A 26219-nucleotide genomic window follows, 5' to 3' on the forward strand; every position below is an offset into this window, starting at 1 on the left:
GAATTTTTTGGAATTAATTTCTTCAAGTTTTTCACAGCTTTTGTAGAGATAGTGTCTTCTGGGTTTTTTGTTGGTTTGGGGTTTTTTGTTGTTTCTTACCTCTCGATTTGTTTACAGTGATTAATTATAGAAGATATATCACAGCCCTTGGTAAGTGCTTGCAGTGGTTAGATACCCTGTAAGTTCAGAAATAAGTTGCACACAGCAAAGCAGCAGATGGATAAGTTCAGAATTTGTATAACCTGTAACTTGATCGTTCCCTCTTGATACCTGTTTAGGGATTGGGGAAGGAGCTTGACTAATTATTTTAACTACTGGGGAATTAGTGTTCCAACCTTGTCTCATGTAACACCTGGGGAACCCCTCCCAAAGAGGAGGAGCCTTGAGAATGGCATAAAACCTTTCAACACAGTTGTTTTTATGTTGCACATAGTATGTCCCTGGTCTGTTCTGAGTGAACTTTTCTTGCTTTAGCTTGATCCAGAGTTACTTGAAATGTCTATAATTGCATGACCTCCTTGTTGTCTTTTTCCTAGCAGTGGCCTTCTGTTAGTCCAGGAGGAAAAAGTTTAATTTGGAGGTTTTTTGCATGTATGGGCCTGGCTTGTCTTGCATTTCAGCATATTTTTCAGGGTTGTGTTAGTTTAATCCTCAAAGACCTCTGCAGGACATCAGGTATTGTCTAGGTTCTGCTCAGTTGTCCTCCACTGTTACCTTAATTTTAAAAACTGACCTAATTTCTGCTTTATCACTTTGTTTCCTCATGGGATCCGATAACTTTGGTCTCTGTGACTCCTCCCTCTTTTGAGTAACATAGGCACCTCTGTCTTGTGTGAACTAACTCTCATCTTCTGACATATCCAAAGGTTTGACTTCACCTCTTATTTAGTTCAATAAATATCTTGCTTTTTTGAAATGTTTACGGGAATTGTCTGATCCTGGTGGTGATCACATTTCCTTCTGTTCTGTTTAATAGGGATAGAGGGAGAAGGTAAGTCCCACCTTGATTACAACCTATATATAAATATCTGATAGAGCCCTGAAATTAATTTCCGGTAGCTGATCTGTGAAGTCTTTTTCTACCAGATTTGGTTGGCAAGTGGATGAATCAGCTGAATAGATTTGGGTGACTGGTAGATCTCAGTGAAATGATAAAAGAATTTAATTTTCTTTTTCATTTAAATGTGAATGAGCTGTTGGTACAGATGTCACTCAAGAATCCTTGTTATTTTAATGAACCTGCATTAAACCATGCAGGAAAATACAAGGCATGTGTAATTTAACTACTATATGTGAATTCACAGCAGTAGAAATCCATAGCTCTCATCTAATAACAGAATTAGACAATAATGGAGGTATGAGGGTAGAATTGCATCTTGGAGGCCTTTATGTATATAGTGTAATTTTTTTCTGCACTTCCTGGGAGCACCTGCTTTAGATACAGGTTTCCCACTCCCTTCCTGTCTCCCCTACAGCACATGTTTTACAATCTTCTTACATGATTCGTATTTATTAACTCATGTTCTAGTATTCAGGCAGCTGTGCCTAGACTCACCATGGCTCTTAGATAGGCCATCTTATGGTCTTGGTTCATGCAGCTTCACCTTTCTCTCCTTGATAATAGAATTTAGGAAAAAAAAAAAAAGATCCTACTTCTCTGGATCTCTTCTGCTTTTGTAAGGAAGATAGTCTGTTTATGGCTTGCTGTGGCAGGTTTATTACAGGAGAATTTATCTTGGAGGTGAGGAAGTACCTGAGATGGTGTGTCATCTTCCTGTGACATCTGATGCAAATTGAAATGTCTAGTGGGTTAATGCCAGTTCAGAAAGTACTGTCATAAAAATAGATGTCCCCATTCCTTGCAGCATGTGGATGATGATTAAGAAACAATATGGCTTGTCCTGCTTCCTAGAAGTTTTAAGCACTGTCCTTGTGTGTCTTCAGGCAGTGAAGGCTGAAAGTATCCATGGAAGGTGAAGCCCTTGTCCATTTAGGGTGCTTGCACAATGGCTCTGAGACTTTCTTTCAGGACTGGGGATGACTTCTTAGTAGGTTCTGCTTAAATTGTAAGCTCTATGATAACAATGTTCTATTTTGCTTTTTCAGGCTGCCAGGAGAGTGATCTTGCTTTCGGGAACTCCTGCCATGTCACGGCCCTCAGAGCTCTACACACAGATTGCAGCTGTCCAGCCAGCCTTCTTCCCACAGTTCCACTCCTTTGGGTTACGCTATTGTGATGCCAGGAAGGTACTTCAGTGGGGCAAGTGGCAGACTGGGACTCTGCAAACAGCATTTTATTTTATTTTCAAAGGGTGGAGGCTTTTTCTTTCTTATGCCTGATGTTACCTCTTTTTTGAGAAAGTCTCACTGCAGAGTACCACTTCAAAAGCTTTCAACCTGAGAAGTTCTAGGTGCTGCAGTGGTGGGCCTGAGACATAGATGCAGTAATGCTTCTTGTCAAAATCTGCCCTGAAAGCCACGGAAGTAACAAGCTTTTTTTTTTAAAAAAAAAGGTCATAACTGGGAAAAGGAGCATATTCTAGTAAGAACTTGCCCCCACAGTGTTTTAAGTGGGCAGAGTAACTATTGGGACCTTTAAGCAGCTGCAGGTTTGGGCTAATTGATTAGAAAAAAAACACAAACCCAAAATCAGTTTCTAGTCTGCTTTAGTGACTGTTTAACAAATTAAGGCCTCTCTTGCTTGGGATTTTGGACTTTATACCTCTGGGTAAGTAAAAAATTAAGATTTATAGTCTGTCTTTATATTCTACTAATTCTTTGTATTCTTCTAATTCAGAAAATAGATGTGATCCTCAGCATATCTTGAAAATAAATTAACTTTTTTATCTCAGCCAGCCTGCTCAGCAGTGGTTTCAGCAGAGTCACTGACTCCAACCACCGCAAGGTTTTGGCTTTGCAGGAAGCCAGCATTTGCAGCCATGATGGCAGTCTTGCTCTCAATGTACAGGCAACTCAGCTGTGCATGGATTTGCCATCTCTAGGGCTGCTGTGTATGTTGGAACACACAGTGCTAGGAGAAGAGCTCTTGCAGCTGCCTGTTGTAAAATGAGGCTCTAGGATCTTCTGTGCTGGTTTCATAGAAACAAAAAGGGGGAGCAAAGTTAAAGTTCCATAGAGTTCTGATTTGGGACAAGAGCAGTCTAATCCTGCTTGCCCTCCAGGACAAGCATGTAGCAGTTAGCATGTGGCACAGAATGACTTGGCAGTGTGAGCATGGACCTGTAGTACGGGAACTGGTTCACTCTGCTTTGCTCTCGAGAAATCCATTTCACTTCTTGCGCCTCCTTTTCTGTAAGACCGGGCAATAATTTTCAGCAGAGTGGTTGGAAACACCAAATGACCATTTCAATGCTCAAATATTTACAGAACTGAACATCATCAGTGTATGCCATAAAAAACAGTTACAGCTATTTGTAGGGCTTTTGTTTTCTTTTCACTGTTTGGGGTAGCTAACATATGCCAGGTTTCCATCAGGAGGATTCATATTTCCGTCTCATATAAAGTTCTCACATCTCCTTTTTCCTACATCTGCATGCCCACTTCTACTTTCATAGCTAGTATAGTGCTGTTCCATGTATGTCCGAACGTGAAAGCTAGATGAGCAGTTCATTGGCTTTCATACTCATATGCTGATGTCCTTGATTAAAGTAAGTCTGTTAGCATGCAGAATCACAGGTACAGAGCTTGAGTTCTGGAAGGTGGCAGCATTCATGTTAGCAGAGCACTACTTCCCTGGCAGAGGATAAGCTTGTTGTTTCTTCATCCATAGTAGGACTCATACAGAGGGAGAGGGCCACGTCTTCTGCTGAGCTTCATTATCTTTGTCAAAAGATTCCTGTCTGAGTAGTGCCCAGAATGCTTTCTAGAGGGAAATGGAGATGCAGTTTAAGCTTGTTGGTTTTCTGCAGTGAAAAGGAAAGTTGAATTGCAACATGTGATTCTAAATAGGTTTGGAGTTTCAGAAACCCTTTGAGGGTAAAGTTCTGCATGACTAGCTGTTGCTCCAGTTATGCGGCATATGGATCTTGGGTAAGATGTTGAATTGGATAAAGGAAATAAAATTGTTTTACACAATCCAGGTTGTAACAGTATATTTGGTGTAAATGAGTTTTCAACCTACAATGAAACTCAGCATGGCTATCACAGTCTGTATCAGCTTCCCTTCAAAACCTCTGCAGGGTTTCTGGTACAATTTTGTTTCTCTGTTTGACCTGCCTCTGCTAGACAGTTGAACATTACTGGTCTTCTCAGTGCTCGCTTGGGACGTTTTACTGCAGTTAATGTCAGTAAATGATAGAGTGAACTTAAAAAGAATTTGGTTATTCAGGGAAGAAGTGGGACTGCTGGAAATAAGATGTGGATACTATTAGAGAAAAAAATGGGACTGCTGAATATTGGGTTGCCATAGATCCACTCAGCAATGAGTAAATTAAAAGGTGTTTTGATGATGGTAGTTGTTCCCTCATGACTGTAGTATGTCCCTCATGTTCCTTTTTGCAGCTCTAACCTGAGATTGTGTTAGGAGTTACCATCTCTCTGAAGAACTGTTGTGGTACTTTTGCTGTCATTACTTAAATAGGTTCTTCTTTCTGTCCTGAAAGTGGCAGCATTATGAGAGAGGATGGAATTGCACAGAACCAGAGAAGTTTTTCAAGGCTTTTGGAGATCTGTCAGGATGAAAGGTGCTATATAAAAATGTTTTGGTATTGATAATAAATCTGATTGAATGATAAGATTCAAGAAAATTTGACAAACCTGAACCATTCAATTTAAAACTAAAACCTGACTAGTTTCTGTTTGAAGAGAATAGATTTTATGACAGAAAATTGCAAATATCTGGCAGATGTGATTAGAAAAGATATAAAATAAAAGTTTATCATTTTGTAATTCAACCTCCCAGCATTTGTACTCTTAAAAATGCAGCAAATGAAATGTCACCTGCTTATTTACAAGATATCTCAAGTCTGTTTCCCAAAATACATGCTGTGAATTTATTTTTCAAACTGGGTGATGTTGGCAAATATTAAATAATCTCTATCGGAGCACATGCTCTGAATTTGTAAGAGTTTGGCAGCTTCTTCTAACACTGTAATAAGTTTACTGACTCATGTAAGATGCTGTAACACTTTGGTAAGAAAATCACAGTTGGAAGCAATTGTTCTGGAATGTTATGGATCAAAGCCTGATGTGTATTTTGACAAAATAAATGTCCCTCTTCTTTCTCTCCCTTCTTTTCCACAATAGTATATACTAAACTATATTTTAATAATTAAAAAAATATTAATCTTTTTTATCACTAGCTAGGTGCAGCACAGAACTAGCGTGTTTCCTTGTTTGCAAACTGTTCCAGCAACAGTCACCATAAAAGAAATATAGTAATCTGAACATACTGTAGAGATTCCGCCTTTATATGCTTTTTAATATGACAGTAGATAGTATATAGGCTTTGTTTGTGCCTTGTTCTTTCAGTTATGGTGATGTTACTCTTCTGAAATGAGTTGTGCTACATGTACACAAAACATGTGTATTGCTTGTTGTGAAAGTGGGAAGTGCAAAAACATGGACTGCCTGAGGAGAGTGTCCGGGCCCTGCAGCAGGGCTCTTGCTCAGCAGCCTGGTCAGTGTTGGTCCCTGCTACTTACCAATGTGCTGAGTGGTGTGGGCAGGGGTCTTATGAGGCTGGGTGCAGCACCAGGTGGGTCCTCCCTGGTTCTGTACATCTGCTCCGCTGGGTCCAAAGAGCCTGAAGCCATGCAGAAGGGGGCCACAAAGACTGGGGCTCAACACTGTCAGCTTTCATGCAGCAAGCATAAAGCTAATAAACCCAGCTAGACTTGAGCCAGCTTTTCATGGACCTCAGGGATATATCTGCATTGTACTTCTGGTTTCGGGGAAGCAGAGCAGTAATACACATGTTGGCTTTTTGAGGGCTTGGCTTAGATCCAGGTGGGCTTATTACCTCTAGCTGTATACCACTGTGCTGTTGTCAAAGCCAGAGTTTTAACTCTACAGGATCCAAACTGGCTTTGCGTCTAGGGCTTGAATTGTTTCTTGCTTTAATGAACCAACTATAGATAATCAGATGGTACCATAATTATGTAGGAACAGATTAAGTCAAATGAGTTTTAATGGTGGCCATAAGTGCCAGGCTCTGAAGTCAGTTAATGGTTCACATCAGTACAATGTGGCAGCAGAACTGCAGATTGTCCTGTTTTGTCTCAACCTGAAGGTTGAATTCCAAGTGAATGTTCACTTCCAGATATCAGAAAGTCCTTAATTGCCTATAAGCTGTTTGGTTCTTCCTTTTTCTTTCTCATAGCATGTTCTCATTCCTGTTTCATCAAAGCACCATCCCTTAGTACAGTCAGTAACGTGGCTAACCTCATGGCTGGTCTGATTTATTTTTTGTCTCATGCATTTTACAGGAGGATGGAGGTGCAGTGAATACTTCAGAGCTTTTTCCTATTTTGCTTCCATTTCTATGTTGCAGCAGGTTTCTCTTGAGGAAAGCAAATAAAAGATATATAGATATTTAAGGTTAAATCTATTTTAGCAATTAATACAGTGCAATGAGAGTGGAGCAGCAGATCAAAGGGGGTGGTGCTGAGGCTTCTCACATCTCCATTATGTGCATTTTAGGAGGGTGTATATATACATAAGTAGGGGGTTACTTTGGGTTGGTTTTCTGAGACCAGAGGTTGTATTTTTGGCTTTTTTTTTGGTGACAGTGCCAGTAAGATTTGGAATTAGAGCTGCGAGGATGATTTCCCTTCCCCTTTGCCTTGGTTTTCAGTATTACTGTAGCTGTATTTCATATACTTTTTTGTGAAACTTCATCAGAGAGGTATCTCTTTATCCTTTACTTCAGTGTAAAAACATTATTGGTCTCCTCTCTAAAAGAAAGTTGCTTAAAGATGTTTCTTGGAGAATGTACTGATTTTGATTCCACTGTTTGTCAGCTCAGTTTTTCTTTCTCAGGCAGACTGTGGGGTTTACTAGTAGAAGTGGTGAGCTGAGATTAATTGAACAGATACATATTTTCTGCACACAGGATCTTGGAGTATAGGGCAGGTTCAGAGGCGAGTGCTTCAAGGAGAAGTAAATGAAGGGTTCGTTCAGAGGAGCTTTGAAGTGATGATGCTTTGAAGAGACAATGCTTGGAGTGATGTATTTTGGGCCACAATTTATTTATGGTTTGCTTGAGTCAGAGCCAAACATGGTAATGGCAGAAACACTATGTCAGGAAGCAGATCAAGAGACAGGTCACAGTGGAAAACAGGCAATTTTGACCTAGCATTTACTAGGCATGTCACTCAAGTGTAGCATCTCTGTGAAGGCATTTGGATTAAGGATGTTTTTCCTCATGCTGCTAGAAAAGATTTTTGTGTATGTCTCTGCTTAAAACTGAGATAAATGTGTGTGCCTGGAACTGCAGCAAGTTCTGTCGGCCTGCCCAAAGCTGCAGGTGGAGAGCAGAAACAGCTTGCTGTGTGAGGTTGAATACCAGGGCACAGTGCTGTGGTAGGGATCCCTACCCTTCTGCACAGTCTTCTTCCCTGCACTTCCCTGAGCACTTGTAGATGGGAAAAAGGGAAGTTTATAAGTAACCTTCTCATGTTGGATGGATTTGTTTGTAGACTTCCATCTTACTGCCATGCTTGTCAAATCTCTCTTCCTACTGACCATTAAGTTCTTGCTTTGCCCTGATTCCCTGGATGTTTATTCTATTCTTAGATTGCTTACAGACCAGTCTTGGTAAGTTTGACACTGATAACTGCTTTGATGTTTCCCAGATGCCATGGGGTTGGGACTACTCTGGATCATCCAATTTAACTGAACTGAAAATTTTGCTGGAAGAGGTCATCATGATCCGACGTCTGAAATCAGATGTGCTTTCCCAGCTTCCAGCAAAGCAACGCAAAATGGTTGTAGTGGCTCCTGAAGCCATTAGTGCAAAGACCAAAGCTGTCTTGGCAGCTGAAGCAAAGAAGATGGCCAAAGGATATGGAGGTGTAAGTCAAACTATTTTCATCATGAGCCATTGGTATTTCAGATACCTTTATTTAAAAACATCAGTGGAAAAACAGTATTGTGAGTTCCAAGGAAGGTCAGAGCCACATCTCAGATGAAGGCACAGTGGACAGCCATTGAAGGCGCCACTTTAAATGAATATACAACAGAATCAGAACAGCTCAGCTCTTTTCCCCTTTTGATTTATGTGATCTGCTTTGCCCCTTTGTGTGAAATACCATTTTCTCTCTCTTTTTTTCCCCTCTCTGTTTAGTCCTTTCTAATTGTCTTTTTGTGCCTCCTGCTTCTTTACTTACTCTTCTGTCTTGTCTTGTAATCCCATTCACCCTACAAACACAGCCTTGTTGAAGCTGTGTTGTGAACACAGCAGTAGCCAAAAATGTGAAGAGTGTATTCTTGGGGTTTTTTTGTTTTTCTTGCATGGATAGCAAATGCATATTCCAGACTCCTAGGTTGCTAATACAGTTCTGTAAGAACTTAAGAGCTTTTCCTTGCCATTTTAGTTGTGAAATGCTTTCTCAACTAAAACTATGTTTGTGATATGCTTGTCATCCAACTTGTAGGAGTTGAGTAGGAAGTAGGAAGGGAGGTGTCAGAAATAGGAGTGTGTGAGTATCTGCCATACCCAGTGGCAAGTAGGAGACCCCCCCCTCCAGTCCCCTTTTGTTTTGCGTTTGTAGGCTGATTTTTTTTTCCTAGCAAAGTGTTTATTGGCAGCAGCAGACATCCCAGATCTGTAAGCAAGAAGGAGAAAAGGCATTTCTGAGACTTGCATTTGTTTATCTTTCTCTCTGCAGAAACAACAGGAGAAAGAAGCTCTTCTCCTCTTCTACAGCAGAACGGCAGAAGCTAAAATCCACTCAGTCGTGTAAGCTGCATGTCACTGCTTCATTCTTGCCTAGTAAAATGGTTTTTTTTCCACTGAGAAGAGGAAAATGGTGCCTTAGAGATAAGTGTGGGGACATGAAGCATAGCCTCAAGCCAGCTTAGAAAAAAATTGATTTTAATTACAATGCACTAAACATTTCTTCTCGGAGTTCCTAGGCTGAATGAGGATTCTGATTTCATTGCAGATATGGATTTAAACTGTCATTTGAACCATCTAAAATTACTTGGTGTTTGGGGCTTAGATCAAGTTCCCTGGTCCGGACCTTATTTCAGTTTAAGCAGAGGGGGAGTAATGAAACTAAAAGCATCAACAGAATTTGAGAAAACAAATATTGCAGTCCTACTGCATCAGGAACCCTGAGCCAAAAAGCTTTTGGGATGGATTGAGCTTTAGTTTGTAGCATGCTCTAAGGATGCCACAGCCTCTACTGACGTTCTTGGCTCTTCCACAGAGCCCACATGGGACCTCAGTAGCAAAAGTTTTCTATAATAGGTGTGCTTTTAACTCTCTCTTCCTAGGAATAGCTTCCTTCTGTGACTTTCCATGCCCTTTCAGCCTTAGCCTTTCTGCTGGAACCGCAAAAGAGTTGCTTTAGGTCATATAGCATGACTTTTTAATAAGGAGTATGCTAATAACATGAAAACAGTTTACTTCTCTGCAGCTCTGAATGTAAGGACCAGCTGATGTGCACCGTGTGATTTCAGAGTCTCAGACCTTGCTGCAGAATTTGCCTGTTCGGCACAGAACTGCCCTTCAGAGTCCCAGCGCTCATTTCTGTAGAAGAGCTTCTTCCTTTTATGTTAGTGAACAGTTAGACTTTCTTCCTTTTATTTCAGTCGCAAGTGTGAACTGAATGCAAACCCATGAAGTGCTGTTTATTTGACTCTCTGGTAGGAACTAGTCCATTTCTTTTCCTGGGTTCAGTAGCATTTAAAATACCACTTACTATAAGCTGCTAATGTACAGTAACATCTAGCTAATGGTACTGTCCTATGATTATCAGCACCTCCCATGTCTTACTCTTCATGACAGTGTCTTCCATTGCTTCTGTTCAAATGACTAGCCAGTTGTTAAATGGAATATGGGAATAAGGGAATGAAATATAAAATAATTGTGATGTGTTGGCACCTGCCTGCATGCTACACTGAATGTTCGCTTTGATATTTGTTTTAAAATCCAGCAATCCCACTTCTCTCCGAGATTTCTTTGTTAAATTCCTTTGTCACAAAATTGGGATCTGAATGTCACGAACCCCGGGAGCTGTCTGCAAAGCACTGATACGTCTTAATACAGCACTGGAAATCCTGCTTGGTGTTTTCTGACAGTTGCTGCTGACCTAAGCTGTGTTGTATGTAGTGAAGAACTTGGTATTCCTGGTTTTCGCAACAACTTTGCTATTCCAGAGAAAATATGACATTTTTATCATCTGTTCTGATGGCTGTTGCTATACTTAGTTACAAATTTTAGGCTTATAGGTGTTCTTCAGACTCCAGTTGACCTGATTGTAGCACAAGTCACTACATAAAAATGAGTTATGTAGCTCTGCTATTGGTCGATGCAAAAGCCAGATGTTTTCATTCAATTAACACTGTTTAAGTGCGTTTCAAAGGAGTCTTGTTACCTTTCATTGCATATGGATTATTCCTAGAAATAGCTGCTATATTTAGATTGTTAAGCTGTAGTAAATTGACAGTGTGAACCCTTGCAGGAAAAGCTACTTTTAGGATGTTCCAATCCATGCATTTTGAGACTTCTTCTAAAAGTCCTAAGTAAATATAGAAAGGATAATTATATACAGATTATTTCAGCATATTGTGACTGTGCAAAAGTACAGAAGAATGAGTGAGGTCATTAAATACATACATATGACTTCCCTTTGATTGGTCTGGGATGTCATGTTTCAAGTATCATATAACAAATTGATTTGCAGTGATACCCAAGTAAAAATGTAGGCAGCTGTCCAAGTGCAGTAAAGAAAAATGAGTGGATTTTCCTGCAATGTCTTTTTTGAACCTGTAGGAGACGTGACTTGCTACTAGTGTTTTACAGCAACCTTTTTATACTAGCCTATTTCCTAGTTTCTATGTATAGATAAGCAGTATCTTTAAAATTTGTTGTGAGCAAAGCCCAGATTCTTTCAGCATATAATCTTATACAGTTTGGGGTTTTTTTCCCCTCTTTCATGTAGAGAATACATCCTGGAGTTACTGGAGAGTGGGAATGATAAATTCTTGGTCTTTGCTCATCACAAGATAGTGCTGGATGCAATAGTTGCGAAGCTGGAAAATAAAGTAAGTGACTGAGTCATCTTAACTTTATCACTATACCAGTTTCAAAGCTGTTTAAGAGCTCCCCAGAGTTATGGCTGGTCAGAAAGTTTATGGCAGTTCATGGCAGAGATAATTTTTACTTGCTGTACTCTTGAATGCTCTCCACTAAGGGAGCTGAGCTGTCAGGGTGAATGCCTTGCAGGATGCACTTTGTATTAGCTGAATGGCTTTTGTTGTATTTAATGTTCTTTAATCTCCATCGTGTGCCCTTACAGCTTGTGAATTCAGAGGAGTGTTACCATGTGTGGCCATTTCTTTGTCCTCCAGGTTGTCATCAGAGGGGGAGAATGTAACAATGCAAGTCCAGCTATGGCTGCCTGCCTTTATCTTTGTGGTGCTCTTACATTTTTGAACTTGGATACTGTAGGGAGGCTTGATAGACCTGCCAATCATCTCTACGACTTCAAAAGTTTTTGGTTAATTACTCATGCGAGACATCCATGGATGCTCCTAAAGAGTTCTGGGTCATGCTGGGGCAGTATGAAGGATGGTTTAAGTTAATATTCCAAACTATAAACCACAGTGGCGGTGTTGACTTTGCTGCCTCTGTGGCAACATCCTCCAGGAGAGCAAGGAGGTTGGACACTGAAGAGGTATGGTCCTGCATCACTCATGTTTGTCATGCCTTTCCTCAGCCTACCACAGAGCAACTGATGTGTAGGATCCCATCTCCTCCCATCACAAATAGAGGAAGACTTAAGGAGGCTGGGGAGGTTAAGTAGCTGTAACATCAGCACAGAGACAGTGTTCAGCTTCAGATCAAGCCAGGTGCCTTTTCACTGTACTTGAGTTGCCAGCTTGTTGCTGTCCTTGCTCTTGCTCAGGACTATTAGGAGAGCAGTGGACTTACGAACAAGTCACGCATTGTGAGCAGAGGGGAGGTACATTATGTGCTGAATTACAGTGCCTCTGACTTAAAGATGAAAGGTTTTAAAAATACAGCTGTTGCCTTTTTACTTTCCTGGTTCTACCACAGAGAAGGGAAACAGAATCCACTTATATGGAAGAAGGATACAGGAAAGGGGACACGGCCTCTAAAAATACCATCTTCTGCCTTTTCACAGCATGTTGAATACATTCGCATTGATGGCTCCACACCTTCAGCTGAGCGGCACGCTCTGTGCCAGAAGTTCCAGTACTCAGAGAAGCAGGTTGTGGCTGTCCTGTCCCTCACTGCTGCAAACATGGGGCTGACACTGTCTGCTGCGGACTTGGTGGTGTTTGCAGAGCTCTTCTGGAACCCAGGGGTATGTATTCTGGAGAGGACAAGGGCTGGATGCTCCCTGGAGAGCAGAAATATTGGTGCTTAGGAGGAGATGTAATGGGCAGGGGTCTTTCTCTGGGGTTTTTCTTTCTTTCTCTGATGGCTACTTGTCTGCGCACCCCCAGGTGCCTGGGCTTGAACCAGTGGGGCTGGTTACACAGCTTGCTGGCTGGAGAAGATGGCATGAAAGAGAAACATGTTCCTGTTTCTTAAGTTGACAGAGCTCTCAACCACTTGTCCAGCCAAGACTTGAAAGGGTCCATCGTCAGTGCTGACCCTCTACTTCTGAAAAATGCTCAGTGTCTTTTGGGAACTTGGTACACCAGATTACTTCTTGGCTTAGTCTGTGAGGATGCAGATGTTAACAGGACCCAGATGAGAAATAGTCACTAAGCACAAGAAACAAGATCTCTCTTCTCTGGTCCTTATGATATTTCATAGATGTTGCCATTCTCACTTTTTCTCTGTTTTTATTTAAAGGTTTTGATTCAAGCAGAAGATCGGGCACATCGAATTGGACAGACCAGTTCCGTTAATGTTCACTACGTGGTGGCTAAAGGCACAGCAGATGACTACTTATGGTAGGAAGTGAGAAAGACACATTGGTTCTCCTGCCACCCGTTTTCACTGTTTGTCACATAGGTGATGTAAGGTGCTTAATGCTAGTGCTGATTTCCACAGCCTGTGAGGGGCGGAGCAGTAACTACCAATCAGGGCTGCTGTGAGCTGGTGACATGGCCTGGCCACAGTGGACGTAAGTTAAGTGGATGACAAGCAGGAGGAGTAAAAGTAGTTATCTGACAAAGAAAGGGCTTTTGAGAGAAATTCTGGGAGAGTTGGTGCATCTAAAACCTTCACAGCCTCTGTATAAGGAGAAGGAATTGTCTTAGATACAGCCCAGAACATTAGTGTGCTGGGGTACTGTAAAGTGCTGAGTACTTTCAAGAAAAGTCAGTAGGCACTGGAATGGTTCATTGTATTGTGGATCGAGTCTGAGGAGCAATCTGTCTGCTGAGTGCTTGGACAGGGAGCTGTGGAGGAGGACTGCACTGTTGCTTTCTTCTTGCTCTTCAGTGAGCCCTTTGGATAGATAAAAATGTGCTACTCTGGAGAGTTGTGGTCTGAGCCTTTTTGGCTGCAGCGAGAGCTATCGGTGGACACTGGTCCTTAGTGCTGGTGAGTAACATCCTGGGGAAGGGGAGGATCTGAGGAATCCTTAGTGCTGCAAGAGAACTGACCTGTGAATGATGAGAAGAAATTATCCACCAGCTGGTTCATTTAAAGTCCAAAATGACATCTTTATTACCTTGTTTAAAGGAACAAATGAACTAAGTGAACTTGTACAGTTCCCAGAATATCATGATGGCAAATAATTATAACCCTACAATGCAGGGATCTGGAAACTGATGCATCACCCACATTTCATGGAAACTTAATGATAGTAATTCTGCCTTTATTTGTGAAATGCTGTCCATGCGGTCATTAATGATTAATGGGAATGAAATATGTCTCTTCAAAGAAGGACAGTGTCATCCTTTTTAAAGGCGAGAAAAAGAACAAGACAACAAGGCTTTTTAGTAAATGCGTTAATTGTGCTGTGGCCTTTGCTTCTTTCAAAGTGTCTAGTTTGCAGGTGCTGTTGGGACCTCTCAGACTCTTTGGCCAGTGGTGGATTCTTCCTGCCGCAGTACATCAGGAGATACCCTAGAAAGGCTGATGTGTCTTTTGGGGGAGCTTACAGTTACTTCCCTTGGAAACTGAACACACAGGCTGTTGGGACTCCCTTGAGCTGCATCTTCTTGTTCTGACTTCATACTGTTGGTGTTGTCTCAGTCAACTAGCCTCCCTATTGGATGTGTGTGTTTTCCAGATATTTATGGCTTGAAATACTCTTCTTGTTACTTAATTAAATTGGGTTGTGTGGTGGGTTGATCCTGGCTGGACACTACGTGCCCACCAAAGCTGCTCTGTCACTCCTCCTCAATTGGACAGGGGAGAGAAAAATACAACAAAAGGCTCGTGGGTTGAGATAAGGACAGGGAGAGATCACTCACCAATTACCCCCATAAGCAAACGAGGCTTGACTTGGGGAAATCAGTTTAATTTATTATCAATCAAATCAAGAGTAGGATAATGAGAAATACAAACAAATTCGAAAAACACTATCCCTCCACCCCTCCCTTCTTTCCAGGTACAACTTTACTCCTTATTTTCTCCACCTTCTCTCTTGCTGTTCTGCAGGAGGACAGGGAATGGGGTTGTGGTCAGTTAATCCCATGTCTCTGCTGCTCCTTCCTCCTCAGGGGGAAGACTCCTCACACACTTCCCCTGCTCCAGTGTGGGTTCTCTCCCTCAGGAGACAGTCCTTCATGAACTGCTCTAGTGTGGGTCCCCCATGGGATCACAAGTCCTGCCAGCAAACCTCCGCCATGGGCTCCTCTCTCCATGGGGTGACAGGTCCTGCCAGGACCCTGCTCCAGTGTGGGTCCCCCATGGGGTCCCAGCCTCCTTCAGGCATATCCGCCTGCTCCTGTGTCCTCCACAGGCTGCAGATGGAGATCTGCTCCACCATGGACCTCCCTGGGCTTCAGAGGCACAGCCTGCCTCACCGTGGTCTTCACCAGGGGCTGTGAATGCAGGAGAATCTCTGCTCTGGTGCCTGGAGCACCTCCTCCCACTCCTTGACTGACCTGGGTGTCTGCAGAGTTGTTTCACAGATTCTCACTCCTCTCTCTGGCTGCAGTTGCTCTTGTGCAGCTTTTTTTCACTCCCCCCGCCCCCCCTTCTTAAACATGTTATCCCCAAGGTGTTACCACTGTTGCTGATGGTCTTGGCTTTGGCCGGGGTGGGTCCATCTTGGAGCTGTCTGGCATTGGCTCTGCTGGACACAGGGGAACCTTCTAAAAGCTTCTCACAGAAGCCACCCCACTAGCAAAGCCTTGCCAGGCAAACCCAATAAAGATTGATATTTATCTAAATTGTATTGAGTGATATCCCAAGACAGCATACAGTTATAAACAAGAGCAGGACAGGTTAAGGAACTAACAAACTTTGGTTGAAAAGCCATCTTTATATCGCTGTTATATCTTTTTTTTCATCTACACATAGTAAATGGCAAAGTGTCCTTTCATGGTATTCTCTTCCTTTCAGTAATATCTGCTTACCTCTCCTAGGCCAATGATTGAAGAGAAAATCAAGGTGCTGGGGGAAGCTGGTCTTTCAGAAACCAATTTCTCCAAAACAGCTGAATCCACTAATTACTGCCCTAAGGTAATTGACCTGAAAGAGTATCAGTGGTCCCTGGGAAGGGCTGAATGGGCTTTGGCTTGTGTACATCTAGATTGGCAGGTGACTGGCAGGCTGACTTTACATCTGTTCTGCCTTTAATGCCACAGACCAGATTCTCCCAACTCCTCCCAGGATCCATGTCTTGACTTGGACTCTCCACAGAGGTCCCAAATGTGCTGTGTTCAAGGAGATGTGATAGCCTCCATAGCATATATATGTCTGAGATACATGTGTATATATCTGTACGTATGATATATCTATCATACAATATATACACACATAGGCACTGTCCCATGGGGAGTCCCCTCTGTTGCTCACTTGTTTTTTATATGACAACATGTGTGCAGATTCTGTCTGTTCAAATTTTTCAGCCAGACCCAAAGCAGAAGACCATCTATGACCTTTTCCAGAGGACCTTCTCTGAGAGCAGGGATGACGCTGATGAAGCTTTGCTTTTGGAGGCAGCTGATGCTTGCTGCGAATTTGACTCTGGCAGTGCCTTGCAAGATACGGGAGGAGATACACGTTCAGTGAGTCCCCCCAAAAAGCGGCGTATTGAGGAGTTTTTTAAAGTGTAATGGTGACAGCAAAAGAGATGGTGGCTAAGATATTTTTTTATTAAAAAAGAGAAAACAAAAGCAATCAAGTATTATATTTTTTGAGTTTTCAGAAATAAAAGACTTAAGTTTTTTGTATCTAGTGCATTTCATCTCAAAGGATGAGAAGGCAAACTGACAGTGTGACAGATGAGCAGCGCACACCTGGCAGCCTGCATGTTTTGCAGTCCTGGTTTGGCTAAAGACTGAATGGCCACGGGCAGGTAGCATGCTGCTTTATTTCAGCATGTCATCTTCCACAGCTCTTGTGTTTAGAAAGCAGGTAATGGTTGTCTGTCCACAAGGCAGGACTGTTGTGAAAACTAACTTCTCGGCAACTGTAGAGTGCTTTTAACAATCAGTCTTCCATCTCCAAGACTATTAGTTTGTAGGAATCACTTCACTGGCAAAATTTGTCCCTTGCTTGTCGCAGACTGGCTCTGGTATTCAGTTTGGCAGTTAGGATAAAAGATCCAGACAGATCTTGATGTTTTATAGAAGTGGGGAGAGGAAAGAGAGCCCCAGATTTTTGTTTGTGCAGAGCAGTCAGTACCTTGAAACTAAATAGTATAACTTAGTAGTCTTCCAGGAGGTGTGTATTGCCTGTTAGGCACGTGTCTGTCTGAGCACACTGATCTCTGGCCTCTGCTAAATCTCAGTACCTGCTCCATGACACATGCCTCTTGTGTCTGTAGAGGGTGAAGCTTGTGCTGACTGCCAGGGATTAAGCTTGGCTGTTCAGGAAGGGGGATGATGTGTGTGTGTGTGTGTTCTTCAAGACACAAGACTGATTTCCACAGATGAGTGAGGAGAAGGAGACATGTGCAGACTTTTGCTCTTGTTTTGTAAGAAACTGGTCCTGGACTGAGCTTTTTAAATAAAAAGTTGTTTTAAGTCATGGTTCCCAAGCTTTTGGTACTTTTTCTATTTTAGAATTTCATCTCCCATTTGGACCCTAAGCTTGAGAAATATGCAATGCAATGGAAATATTAGTCTTTTTTGAAGTATTTACAATGGCTGAAAGATAGGTCTTTTGGGGGATACTTCCTTTTGTGCTTTCTAGAACCTCATCAAAGGGAAACTTCCATGATACTTTGCTTATAGATGAATCAACAGCTAATTCCATAAGAGGTTTGGGCTGCTTCCCTAGGACCTGTTGTTTGCTCCCATTACAGCTCTGTGCAGGTTACACTGAGAATGCCAAAAGCAGCACTGTTGCTTGATACGGTGATTAAAATGCCTATTTTTGACTTGTGGTAGTCTGTGTCATGGTCTCAGCACCGTGAACTGGGAGACCTGGACTCCCAGCCTTGGTGCCACCTGAGCAAACCTGCTCTTTGGTCCCTTCTGGTCTTAGTACTCAAAAATACTTACGTTAAGCAAACGTGACCAGGGAGTACAGGAGAAGATACCATTTCAGGGGTGCCAGTTAGCTGTGTTTTATAGCCATAATCTATAGAGTAGAGTGGGGGAAAAGCAAACTGAAGGCTTACATTTATCTTCTGGAGGTAGGAGCTAACATGCTGTGCAGGCAGCGTGCTTGGCTGTGTGCAGATACTAGACACTGATGAAAAGATCTCTCTTGCATGGTCGAGGAGGAAAAAGTTTGTGCTACAAGATCAGCCTGATAATAGCTGGGATATTTTTTCCTGCATGGAAGGGTTTGATTATCCCATTTTCAGCAAGTGTCGTCATGGAAATGCCCTACAGGCTGTGTATGCAGTTGTGCTGGGTGGAGACTCGCTTTTCATTCCTGGCTGCAGAGGTGCTTTGGTGTGTGTGCAAGTGAAGAGGAGGGGGACTGAGGATCGTGTGACTGGCCAACCGGAGGAAATGCTTTATCTCTGGATTTGAGACCAAGAGCTAAACATCATTTCTCTTGCTCCAACAACTGGCCAGGAGTTTTGGACATTTTTAAATGTCTGTCATCTTGAACACAGAGTACTTAATCTGTTTCTAGGACATGTGATCTTTCTGCTTGCTGAGAGGGTTGTTCTGAGTAAGGGATGAGATATGTTGCTGTCCGCCTACTGAAAAAAAACATGGAAGACATTATTTGTATACTCATATTTGTCATCTCCTATAGGAGTAATTCTCTAACTCCTTGTAAAGCTACAGCTATGTCAAAACCGTATTTTTCTGAAATCTGCTGAAAGTACTGTTGGAGAATTCTGCTTCTCAAACTCAATTTATCTGATCCATATATTGATAAATCCCAGCCCTGTTAGAGGAATGCTAGATGTACTCTTTGTTAGGACTCCTAAAATCTCAGCTAGTTTGCTGCAGTTACAGAGGCTCTTCAAATAACACTTGAGGTTCACTTTATCCTTACTAGATGAAAAAGGGGAAAAGAATCTTGCAGGAAAGTGCTTTTAGTCATTACATCAAGGGACTGGAAAGACTGTGCAGGCCTTAGCCCAATTATACTATCAGTCCGTCATGAATGTGATGAGGAGGTGGCTGGGAAGCTGCCAGCCTGCTCAGGCAGGATCTCCAAGGCTTGCTGATGAGAATTTGTACAAGGCAGTGTGCAGGTTGCCCACGAGACCCACAGGCAGTGCTCTTGGAGTATTACACCTGTCCATTGAAGATGGTATAGCTGTAACTTTTTAGCATTATCTAAAGCCTAGTAAAGGGAAGGTCCCATCTTACATATCTTGGAGCATCTTACTGGATGCCTACTTGTACACCTGTGTGTGTGCTCTCCCCCATGTTAGAGAAAGGCATGTTTTCAGGAAAGATGCCAGACCAAAAGTAAGAGGTAAAAATACCTGAACAGTAAAATGGAGCAGTTCAAATTACATCTGCAGCACAAGGAAGCTGGCCAGCCTGGAGCATGTGGAAGAGTCCAAGGTGGGGACTGCCAAGGCAAGGCTTCTGGAGCTTGCTGGCCTGTCTGCATCCATCCATCTTCTCAGTCACTTGAAAAGGCATTCTTATTTTGGCAGTGCTGGGAAGGGCTGTCATCTGAGTTGGGTTTGGTTGCTGGCAGAGCTGTCTGTAATACTGGTAGATGAAGAGCATGACCATGCTCTGTACTGTCACAGCAAACTTTAGCTCTGCACATGCAGACTGGAGAATAGCAGTAGATCCTCTGTCCTGGATGTGTTGGCTGACAATTTTTATTATTATTTTTAACCAAATAGTCACAAAGCAGCCAAAAGAACTTTTTTTTTTATTATTTGTTTATTACGCTGGTATCAAAGCTGTATTCTGTGAGTCATCCTTATGATGAGAATCTGAAAAGGGCAAATATACCCTAGGAATATATTAAATGAAATTTTGACTCAACAGAGGGAGATATAAATACTGTTGCCTAAAGCCCTGCTGAGTCCTCATGTGGAACAGGGCTCTGGCCCACCTGCTCCCAGGAGGGACATGCTCAGGTGGGAGGAACACTTGCAGGGACAACTGGGGAACAGGGTGCCTGGCAGGACAGAGGGAATTAAAAAGGTGAGTGTTCAAACCGTCAGAGCAAGAGCCGAGCAGGCATGTAGCATCATTCCACGAGCACCTCTGAAAGGACAGACCCCAGCCAGGGAAATGCCAACATAGCAGCAGGGTATTCTCTAGTTGTTAATTCCTTATTAAATAGACTGTAAATGAAGAGGAGAGCTGTCATGGGTTGAGTCTCTGGGGTGCCTATGGGGCTGTTACAGGAGGAAAAGCACCTGCAAAAAGTGCATAAGGGTGTTTTCTCCTGGTGGGAGGGGGTGAGCTGCAGCTGGCTCTGTGCACGGAAAATCTTCCTGGCTAACCAGGCCACATTCCTTAATGGAGGTTAAGGGGTTGTTAATTCTGTTACAAAAATTGCCCCTCAGCAGCGTTGGTAGGTGTTTTGCTCACCCAGGCTGGGTGCGGGTGCCCTGGACGTCACAGCTGGCTGTCTCATCACTGGATGACCCCAAGAAATTGGGCAGATGCTGTGGTGGCACTTGATTGGGTTATCTTGAAGCCTCTGGGCTTAAGACTGGTATGTCTTAAGTTTAGAATTCATCCTCTTTTTTTTTTTTTTTTTAATACATCTATATATAACCATTTATTTATTTATTTATTTACCCCTTCTGGAACTCTAGTGTGGTTTGCTGTTCCTTTTTTTTAATTCCGACATCCACCTACTACTAATTCTCTTTAAAAATGAGGTGAGTGAACATAACTGCTCCATCACCTTTCCTGGCGTGACCTCCTTGGGTGGAAATCCAGGAATCTTGAGCTCTTGCCCTACATCTCCAGTCAGCACTGCTGGGGTTGATGTACCGCTTGGGTTTCACGCCGATACATGGCGCTTTGTGAGCTTTTTTTTCCACCCCCAAGCCGCCCCAGCGTTCCGCTCCGTGCGCTTTAGGCGTTAGACCCTCCTGTTGTCACGGGATAAATATACGGAATATGCAGCGCGACCATAGAGCGGCGGACCGCCACGGCGCAGAGAGAGACGCGCTCCGCGTCCCATCCGCTCACTTCCGGCGGCGGCGGCGGCTGCTCCCGCGCCTGCGCAGTGGGCGGTTCCTCTCTCAGCGCCGGCGCGGGGCGACAAGATGGTGAGCGGGGCCGGGGCGCCGCGGCCCATCCGCCGCCATCGCCGAGCCGGGGCCGCGGGGGTAGCGTCCAGCCCGGGAGGGGCAGGGCGCGCAGCGGGAGGGCCCACGGGCCGGGGCTCTGCGTGGGCTGTGCCCCCCCCTCCGCAGCAGGCGGGGTGCGCGGCCTGCGGGAGATGGCCGGCGTGAGGGGAACGGCGGGGGGGCTCTGAGGGACCCCCCAGGCGTACCGGGAGGGAAGGGGGTAGTGGGGGCTGCGGCGTTCCGTGCCAGAGCGGGCTGGCCCGGCGAGCCCCCAAGGGGCTTGGGTCACGCGTGGCCGGTGCCCCCGCAGAGGGTTCGGGTGCTGAGCGCCCTGCTGGGGTGTCTGGGGCGGGCGGGGAGGCGGCCATCGCCGTGAAGTCGGAGCGTGTTCCGCTTGGCCCCCCCGACAGGCCAAGCGCACCAAGAAGGTTGGGATCGTGGGGAAATACGGGACCCGTTACGGGGCGTCCCTGAGGAAGATGGTGAAGAAGATTGAAATTAGCCAGCACGCCAAGTATACCTGCTCCTTCTGTGGCAAGGTGAGACACCTCCTCCCCTAAAAAGGGTCTTTAAAAATAGCTTTGTTACTGACGCTAGAAGTGCAGCTTGATGCTTTGGTAATTTATCTGCTGAAGGGAACTCGGTTAGTTTTGAGACGCTGATGAGCTTATTGTGAGCTTTAGGCTACTGTCAGAATCCCTGATAAAACAGAGTTAGTTGATATTTCATGTGCGTGTTTAGTACTAATTACATGAAGACAAACATAAATTATATTTCATTACACAAAATAGCGAGGAATGTTGCTGTACTATGTTTTAGGTATCTAATAAATAAAAAGACCTGACAGAGTTAAAACAACATGCTTGTTATCCTGATAAATAAGGCATGACTTGAGGTGTTTTTTTTTCCTTCAGTAATTTTACAGCTTACCTGGAAGAAGAAGAGAGCTTGCTTTTCTCACTTAAAACTTTTGATTGCAGTTGCTTACTCCTATATTTGTGTGCTGTGTAACTCTGAACGGGGAGGAATTTCTGATAAGTAATCTTATCTGCTCATGTGCATAACCAAAATTCACTCTTAAATCTGGTTTTTGACAGGCCCATCAGCTTGTTCTTTGACAAGATAGTTTTAACTGGTATCTGTAAAGTAGGTATCTTTAAGTGGCTGGAAATCTAAAAAGATTTCTGTTGGGGTTTTTTTGTATTTAGCATCTTTCACGTGAAGTGAGGATGTTGGTAACCCCATTTGCAGAACTCTTTAAATCCAGGATAGGTCTAGGCAAACCCTTTGTCATCTTTGCAAGGTGATGGAGACTTTCCCGGAGGAAAGGAGTTCTAGTGCCCACCACTCACTCTTTGGCTGATGTTTAAAGGGGTCTGGTTAGAGCAATCTGGAGATGTCTGGAGAGCACTAATACCAGTAGTGTTACATCGGTCATCAAACCAGGTGAGAATATCAGTTATTATGACCAGTGTAACTCCTTACTATTTTTCTCTTTCAAAAGGAGATGAATTCTTGATTATGCACTTAGAAATGACTCACTTCATATCTTAAATGAAAAAGTGTTTCAGAAGGACTTTACCTGTTCTGAAGAATCTGAATAAAAACATTCCCTGATCCTTGCCTGTCTTCACTAGGCTTATAGGTAGCGCTGGGGTGTGATGCTGAAGCCCTTGCCTGAAGTTTGTTGTTCGGCTTTTTCAGCTAATGGAGAGTGCATTTTTTTTTTTTTCCCCCTTTTTATTTTTTTATTGCAGACCAAAATGAAGAGGAAGGCTGTGGGTATCTGGCACTGTGGGTCCTGCATGAAGACAGTTGCTGGTGGTGCCTGGACTTACAAGTAAGGAAGTGAAGAAGCTCCTATCAGCATTTATTCTCACATAGCTGCAGCATAATATAGCTTTTTTTTTTTTTTTTTTTTTTTTTTAATCTACTAACCATTAAGTATGTCTGTCTTGAGTTAGTGATATGTGGTTGGTTTTTGCCTTCATTGTTAAAATTTGATTGGAATTGATCAAATTGGATTTGATTGCTATTCTTTACAGTATCTGTTGTGCAGCTACTGTGAATATTGCGGTTTATCCATCATATTACTGCTGCTGGTTTTGGTGGGTCCCTGCAAAATTTCTTTTATCTCTCTGGGATTTATCAAAGCAGTTGTTTTATTCTTCAAAAATTTGAGCTCTGTATCTTTTACCGAACTTTTAAGGAAAGAAACATGTGCAAATGCTGAAACATAATTTAATTTGTCTCTTTTGTTCCTTGGCTGTAGTGCCACTTCTTACTGGAGAAGTGAAGTACAGTTGTTGCTTGTAAGAGGTATTGTGCTTGGGCCAGTTTTTTGTGATGTTGGAAGAAAAGAATCAGAGAGAATGGTGGTTCACCCAGCCATTTCAGGGTGGAGCTGTCTGTGTGGATGTCACCTGACAGATGTTCCTTTGACCCATTCTAAAAAGAGCTTCAGTAGTTTCTAATAAATTATTTGTTGGACCTAGGGATTATTTTTCCTTCCTTGATTCTTTTGACTATATAAAAATCTCAGTTGTGTAAGAGAACTCTTTTCTTTCAAAGCCTAAGCAGCCTTTTTGTGTGGTTACTACCCCCGCCTCTTCAGTTCAGAGACACAGATACAATAGGCAAAACCAGGTTTACACCAATAAAAATTATTTCCATGTTTTGTTTTTGTTTTAAAAGCACTGAATCGTTATAGTCCTTATTGTGATGGTGCCCTTGCTTACTCCTTTATTCTCCTTCCTTCCCAGTTCTAGTAGGAGACACTGTTGCCCCACGCGTAACAGTCGCTGGGAGTGTGAGCCCACGCACCTGTGTGTGTAGTCGATGCACGACTGGATAATTGGGTTGAGATGTAGCTTGTGAAGTTGCGTGTGCCTCTGTAGACAAAGGCCTACGCTTTGTTGTCATGAAAATCAAAGTGGAATTAGTCCCCTGTTGACAATGCAATCAGACGATAACTATTTGAAATGATTAGTGCTTTCTCAAAAAGTAACACTGGCATGGGTTGTTCTACTGTCATGTGCAATGACTGTTTCTTCTTGCAGTACCACCTCTGCAGTGACAGTCAAATCTGCCATCAGAAGACTGAAGGAATTGAAAGACCAGTAGAAGCTACTTCCTGTTGTCCTTGTGAAACATCGTTTTTTTTCCCCTACTGTCAGGATTGGACCTTTTAACAATAAAGAGGTGATAACAGAGAATCATATTCGTCTTTCTGCATAAAGTCCTGTTTGTCTTGTTGTATGTGGCGGGTTGACCCTGGCTGGATGCCAGATGCCCCCCAAAGCCACTCTATCACTTCCCCCATCGGCTGGACAGGGGAGAGAAAATACAATGAAAGGCTCATGGGTTGAGATAAGGACAGGGAGAGATCACTCACCAATTACCATCACAGGCAAAACAGACTTGACATGGGGAAATTAATTTAATTTGTTGCCAATCAAATCACAGTAGGATAATGAGAAATAAAGTAATAAAAACACCTTCCCCCAACCTCTCCCTTGTTCCCAGGCACAACTTTACTCCTTATTTTCTTTACCTCCTCTGCTCCCAGTGGTGCAGGAGGATGAGGAATGGGGGTTATGGTCAGTTCATCACATGTTGTCTCTGCTGCTCCTTCCTCCTCAGGGGGAAGACTCCTCAGACTCTTCCCCTGCCCCAGTGCGGGTTCTCTCCCTCAGGAGCCTGTTCTCCATGAACTTCTCCATCGTGAGTCCTTCCCACCGGCTACAGTTGTTCATGAACTGCTCCAGTGTGGGTCCCCCACGGGATCACAAATCCCAAACCTCCAGCATGGGCTCCTCTCTCCATGGGGTGACAGGTCCTGCCAGGACCCTGCTCCAGTGTGGGTCCCCCATGGGGTCCCAGCCTCCTTCAGGCATCCGCCTGCTCCTGTGTCCTCCACAGGCTGCAGATGGAGATCTGCTCCACCATGGACCTCCCTGGGCTTCAGAGGCACAGCCTGCCTCACCGTGGTCTTCACCAGGGGCTGTGAGTGCAGGAGAATCTCTGCTCTGGTGCCTGGAGCACCTCCTCCCACTCCTTGACTGACCTGGGTGTCTGCAGAGTTGTTTCTCACAGATTCTCACTCCTCTCTGGCTGCAGTTGCTCTTGTGCAGTTCATTTTTTTGCTCCTGCCCTTCTTAAACATGTTATCCCCAAGGTGCTACCACTGTTGCTGATGGTCTCGGCTTTGGCCAGGGGTGGGTCCACGTTGGAGCTGTCTGGCATTGGCTCTGCTGGACACAGGGGAACCTTCCAACAGCTTCTCACAGAAGCCACTCCCTGCAGCCTCCCTGCTATCAAAACCTTGCCACGCAAACCCAATGCACCGTACTGTATTTATAGGTATATGTATGGAGACATTAGAAGTGCTATCCAGTAGTTGAGTGGCTCTTGTTACTAGTGAAGCCATTAAAAACCACTTATTTTCCAGTTAATTGCATGCTTTGTTACTTGAATGCACTGGGCTGAACCTGAGGAAGGCTTAAATAGCTTGAAGAAGCCCACCTCATCTTGATATGTCCGTTATGTCTGTGCCTTTGAGGAATACCGTTGAGCTGCATGAGTGGAGGAATGGACAGATGCAAGGAGGGAGAAGAGAACATGGAAAACATCACTTTGCCTCTGCCCGTTTGCCTTTGAGGAGGGCTCAGGGGAGTAGGGCCAAGATGGAGAGAAAAAGAGCATCGTGACTGGTTCGGGGCAGAGATTGGAATGCTTAAAGAGCAGCTGTCATCCTCACGCTGGCTAATGCCGCAAACGCTCCAGTGCCAGCTACAGACATGGCAGGCTACAGCCCGTAGTGTGTTCTGCTCTCTGCAGATCTCGAGGTCAGTCCTGGCCACTCCCTATGGCTCCCGAGCTCTGATAGCAGCCTCCCAGGTCTGTATGTTTAACTTGCCTAATCTGAACTGAGTTGCAACAATAAATTTTCATGTTGAGCCAATTCCTGGGACATTCAGTCTTAGAGGGAAAGCTGCTGTTTAAGTTAATAATTGCCTCCTTTTAGACTGTCAAGCTTAAGATGCTGCAACATTTTTATGGTCTGTTTTCCAAGTGAGTTTCGATTTGGTTTGAGGTTTGGTTTTGTCTGGGTGTTTTGGTGACTGCAGTACCTCTCCTGTCCTTAACAATGCAGGTCAGAAAACAAGTCTTGGTAATTACCTTGATAGCTGCTGGAGGAAAAATAGTAAGCAGGTAGCATAGCAGTTGCTTGCTCTTGCT

General features: G+C 43.6%; 2 protein-coding genes across 9 annotated transcripts in view; both read left to right on the forward strand.

Moving 5' to 3' along the window:
- SMARCAL1 (SWI/SNF related, matrix associated, actin dependent regulator of chromatin, subfamily a like 1) overlaps positions 1-17317 on the forward strand; it is a 39693-nt gene extending 22376 nt beyond the window's left edge. For 4 of the 8 annotated variants that reach the window (XM_033003912.2, XM_033003910.2, XM_033003909.2 and 1 more), the window contains exons 10-17: positions 2107-2247; positions 7815-8033; positions 8850-8920; positions 11130-11232; positions 12336-12518; positions 13016-13116; positions 15709-15805; positions 16195-17317. In XM_033003912.2, the coding sequence (XP_032859803.2) occupies positions 2107-2247; positions 7815-8033; positions 8850-8920; positions 11130-11232; positions 12336-12518; positions 13016-13116; positions 15709-15805; positions 16195-16401 (1122 nt within the window). In that variant the 3' untranslated portion in view covers positions 16402-17317. Of the gene's footprint in view, positions 1-2106; positions 2248-7814; positions 8034-8849; positions 8921-11129; positions 11233-12335; positions 12519-13015; positions 14497-15708; positions 15806-16194 lie in introns of those variants that run through there. The other 4 variants (XR_006164511.1, XM_033003913.2, XM_033003914.2 and 1 more) reach the window with 4 other exon arrangements.
- A 3536-nt stretch (positions 17318-20853) lies between these two features.
- On the forward strand, positions 20854-24193 carry RPL37A (ribosomal protein L37a). Its single transcript, XM_042783784.1, has 4 exons — positions 20854-20957; positions 21389-21517; positions 22736-22818; positions 24038-24193. Exons 1-4 carry the CDS (start codon positions 20955-20957, stop codon positions 24099-24101), a joined length of 279 nt encoding a protein of 92 aa, XP_042639718.1. The 5' UTR covers positions 20854-20954; the 3' UTR covers positions 24102-24193.
- Positions 24194-26219: the final 2026 nt, after the last annotated feature.

This window comes from Tyto alba, unplaced genomic scaffold, assembly GCF_018691265.1.
Source record: "Tyto alba isolate M040663 unplaced genomic scaffold, T.alba_DEE_v4.0 Super-Scaffold_7, whole genome shotgun sequence".
NCBI classification, from domain to species: domain Eukaryota; kingdom Metazoa; phylum Chordata; class Aves; order Strigiformes; family Tytonidae; genus Tyto; species Tyto alba.

Coding starts and splice junctions, on each gene's coding strand:
- RPL37A (XM_042783784.1), top strand. Junction 21,518..22,735: donor CCTGCTCCTTCTGTGGCAAG/GTGAGACACCTC, acceptor TTTTTATTGCAG/ACCAAAATGAAGAGGAAGGC. Junction 22,819..24,037: donor GGTGGTGCCTGGACTTACAA/GTAAGGAAGTGA, acceptor TTCTTCTTGCAG/TACCACCTCTGCAGTGACAG.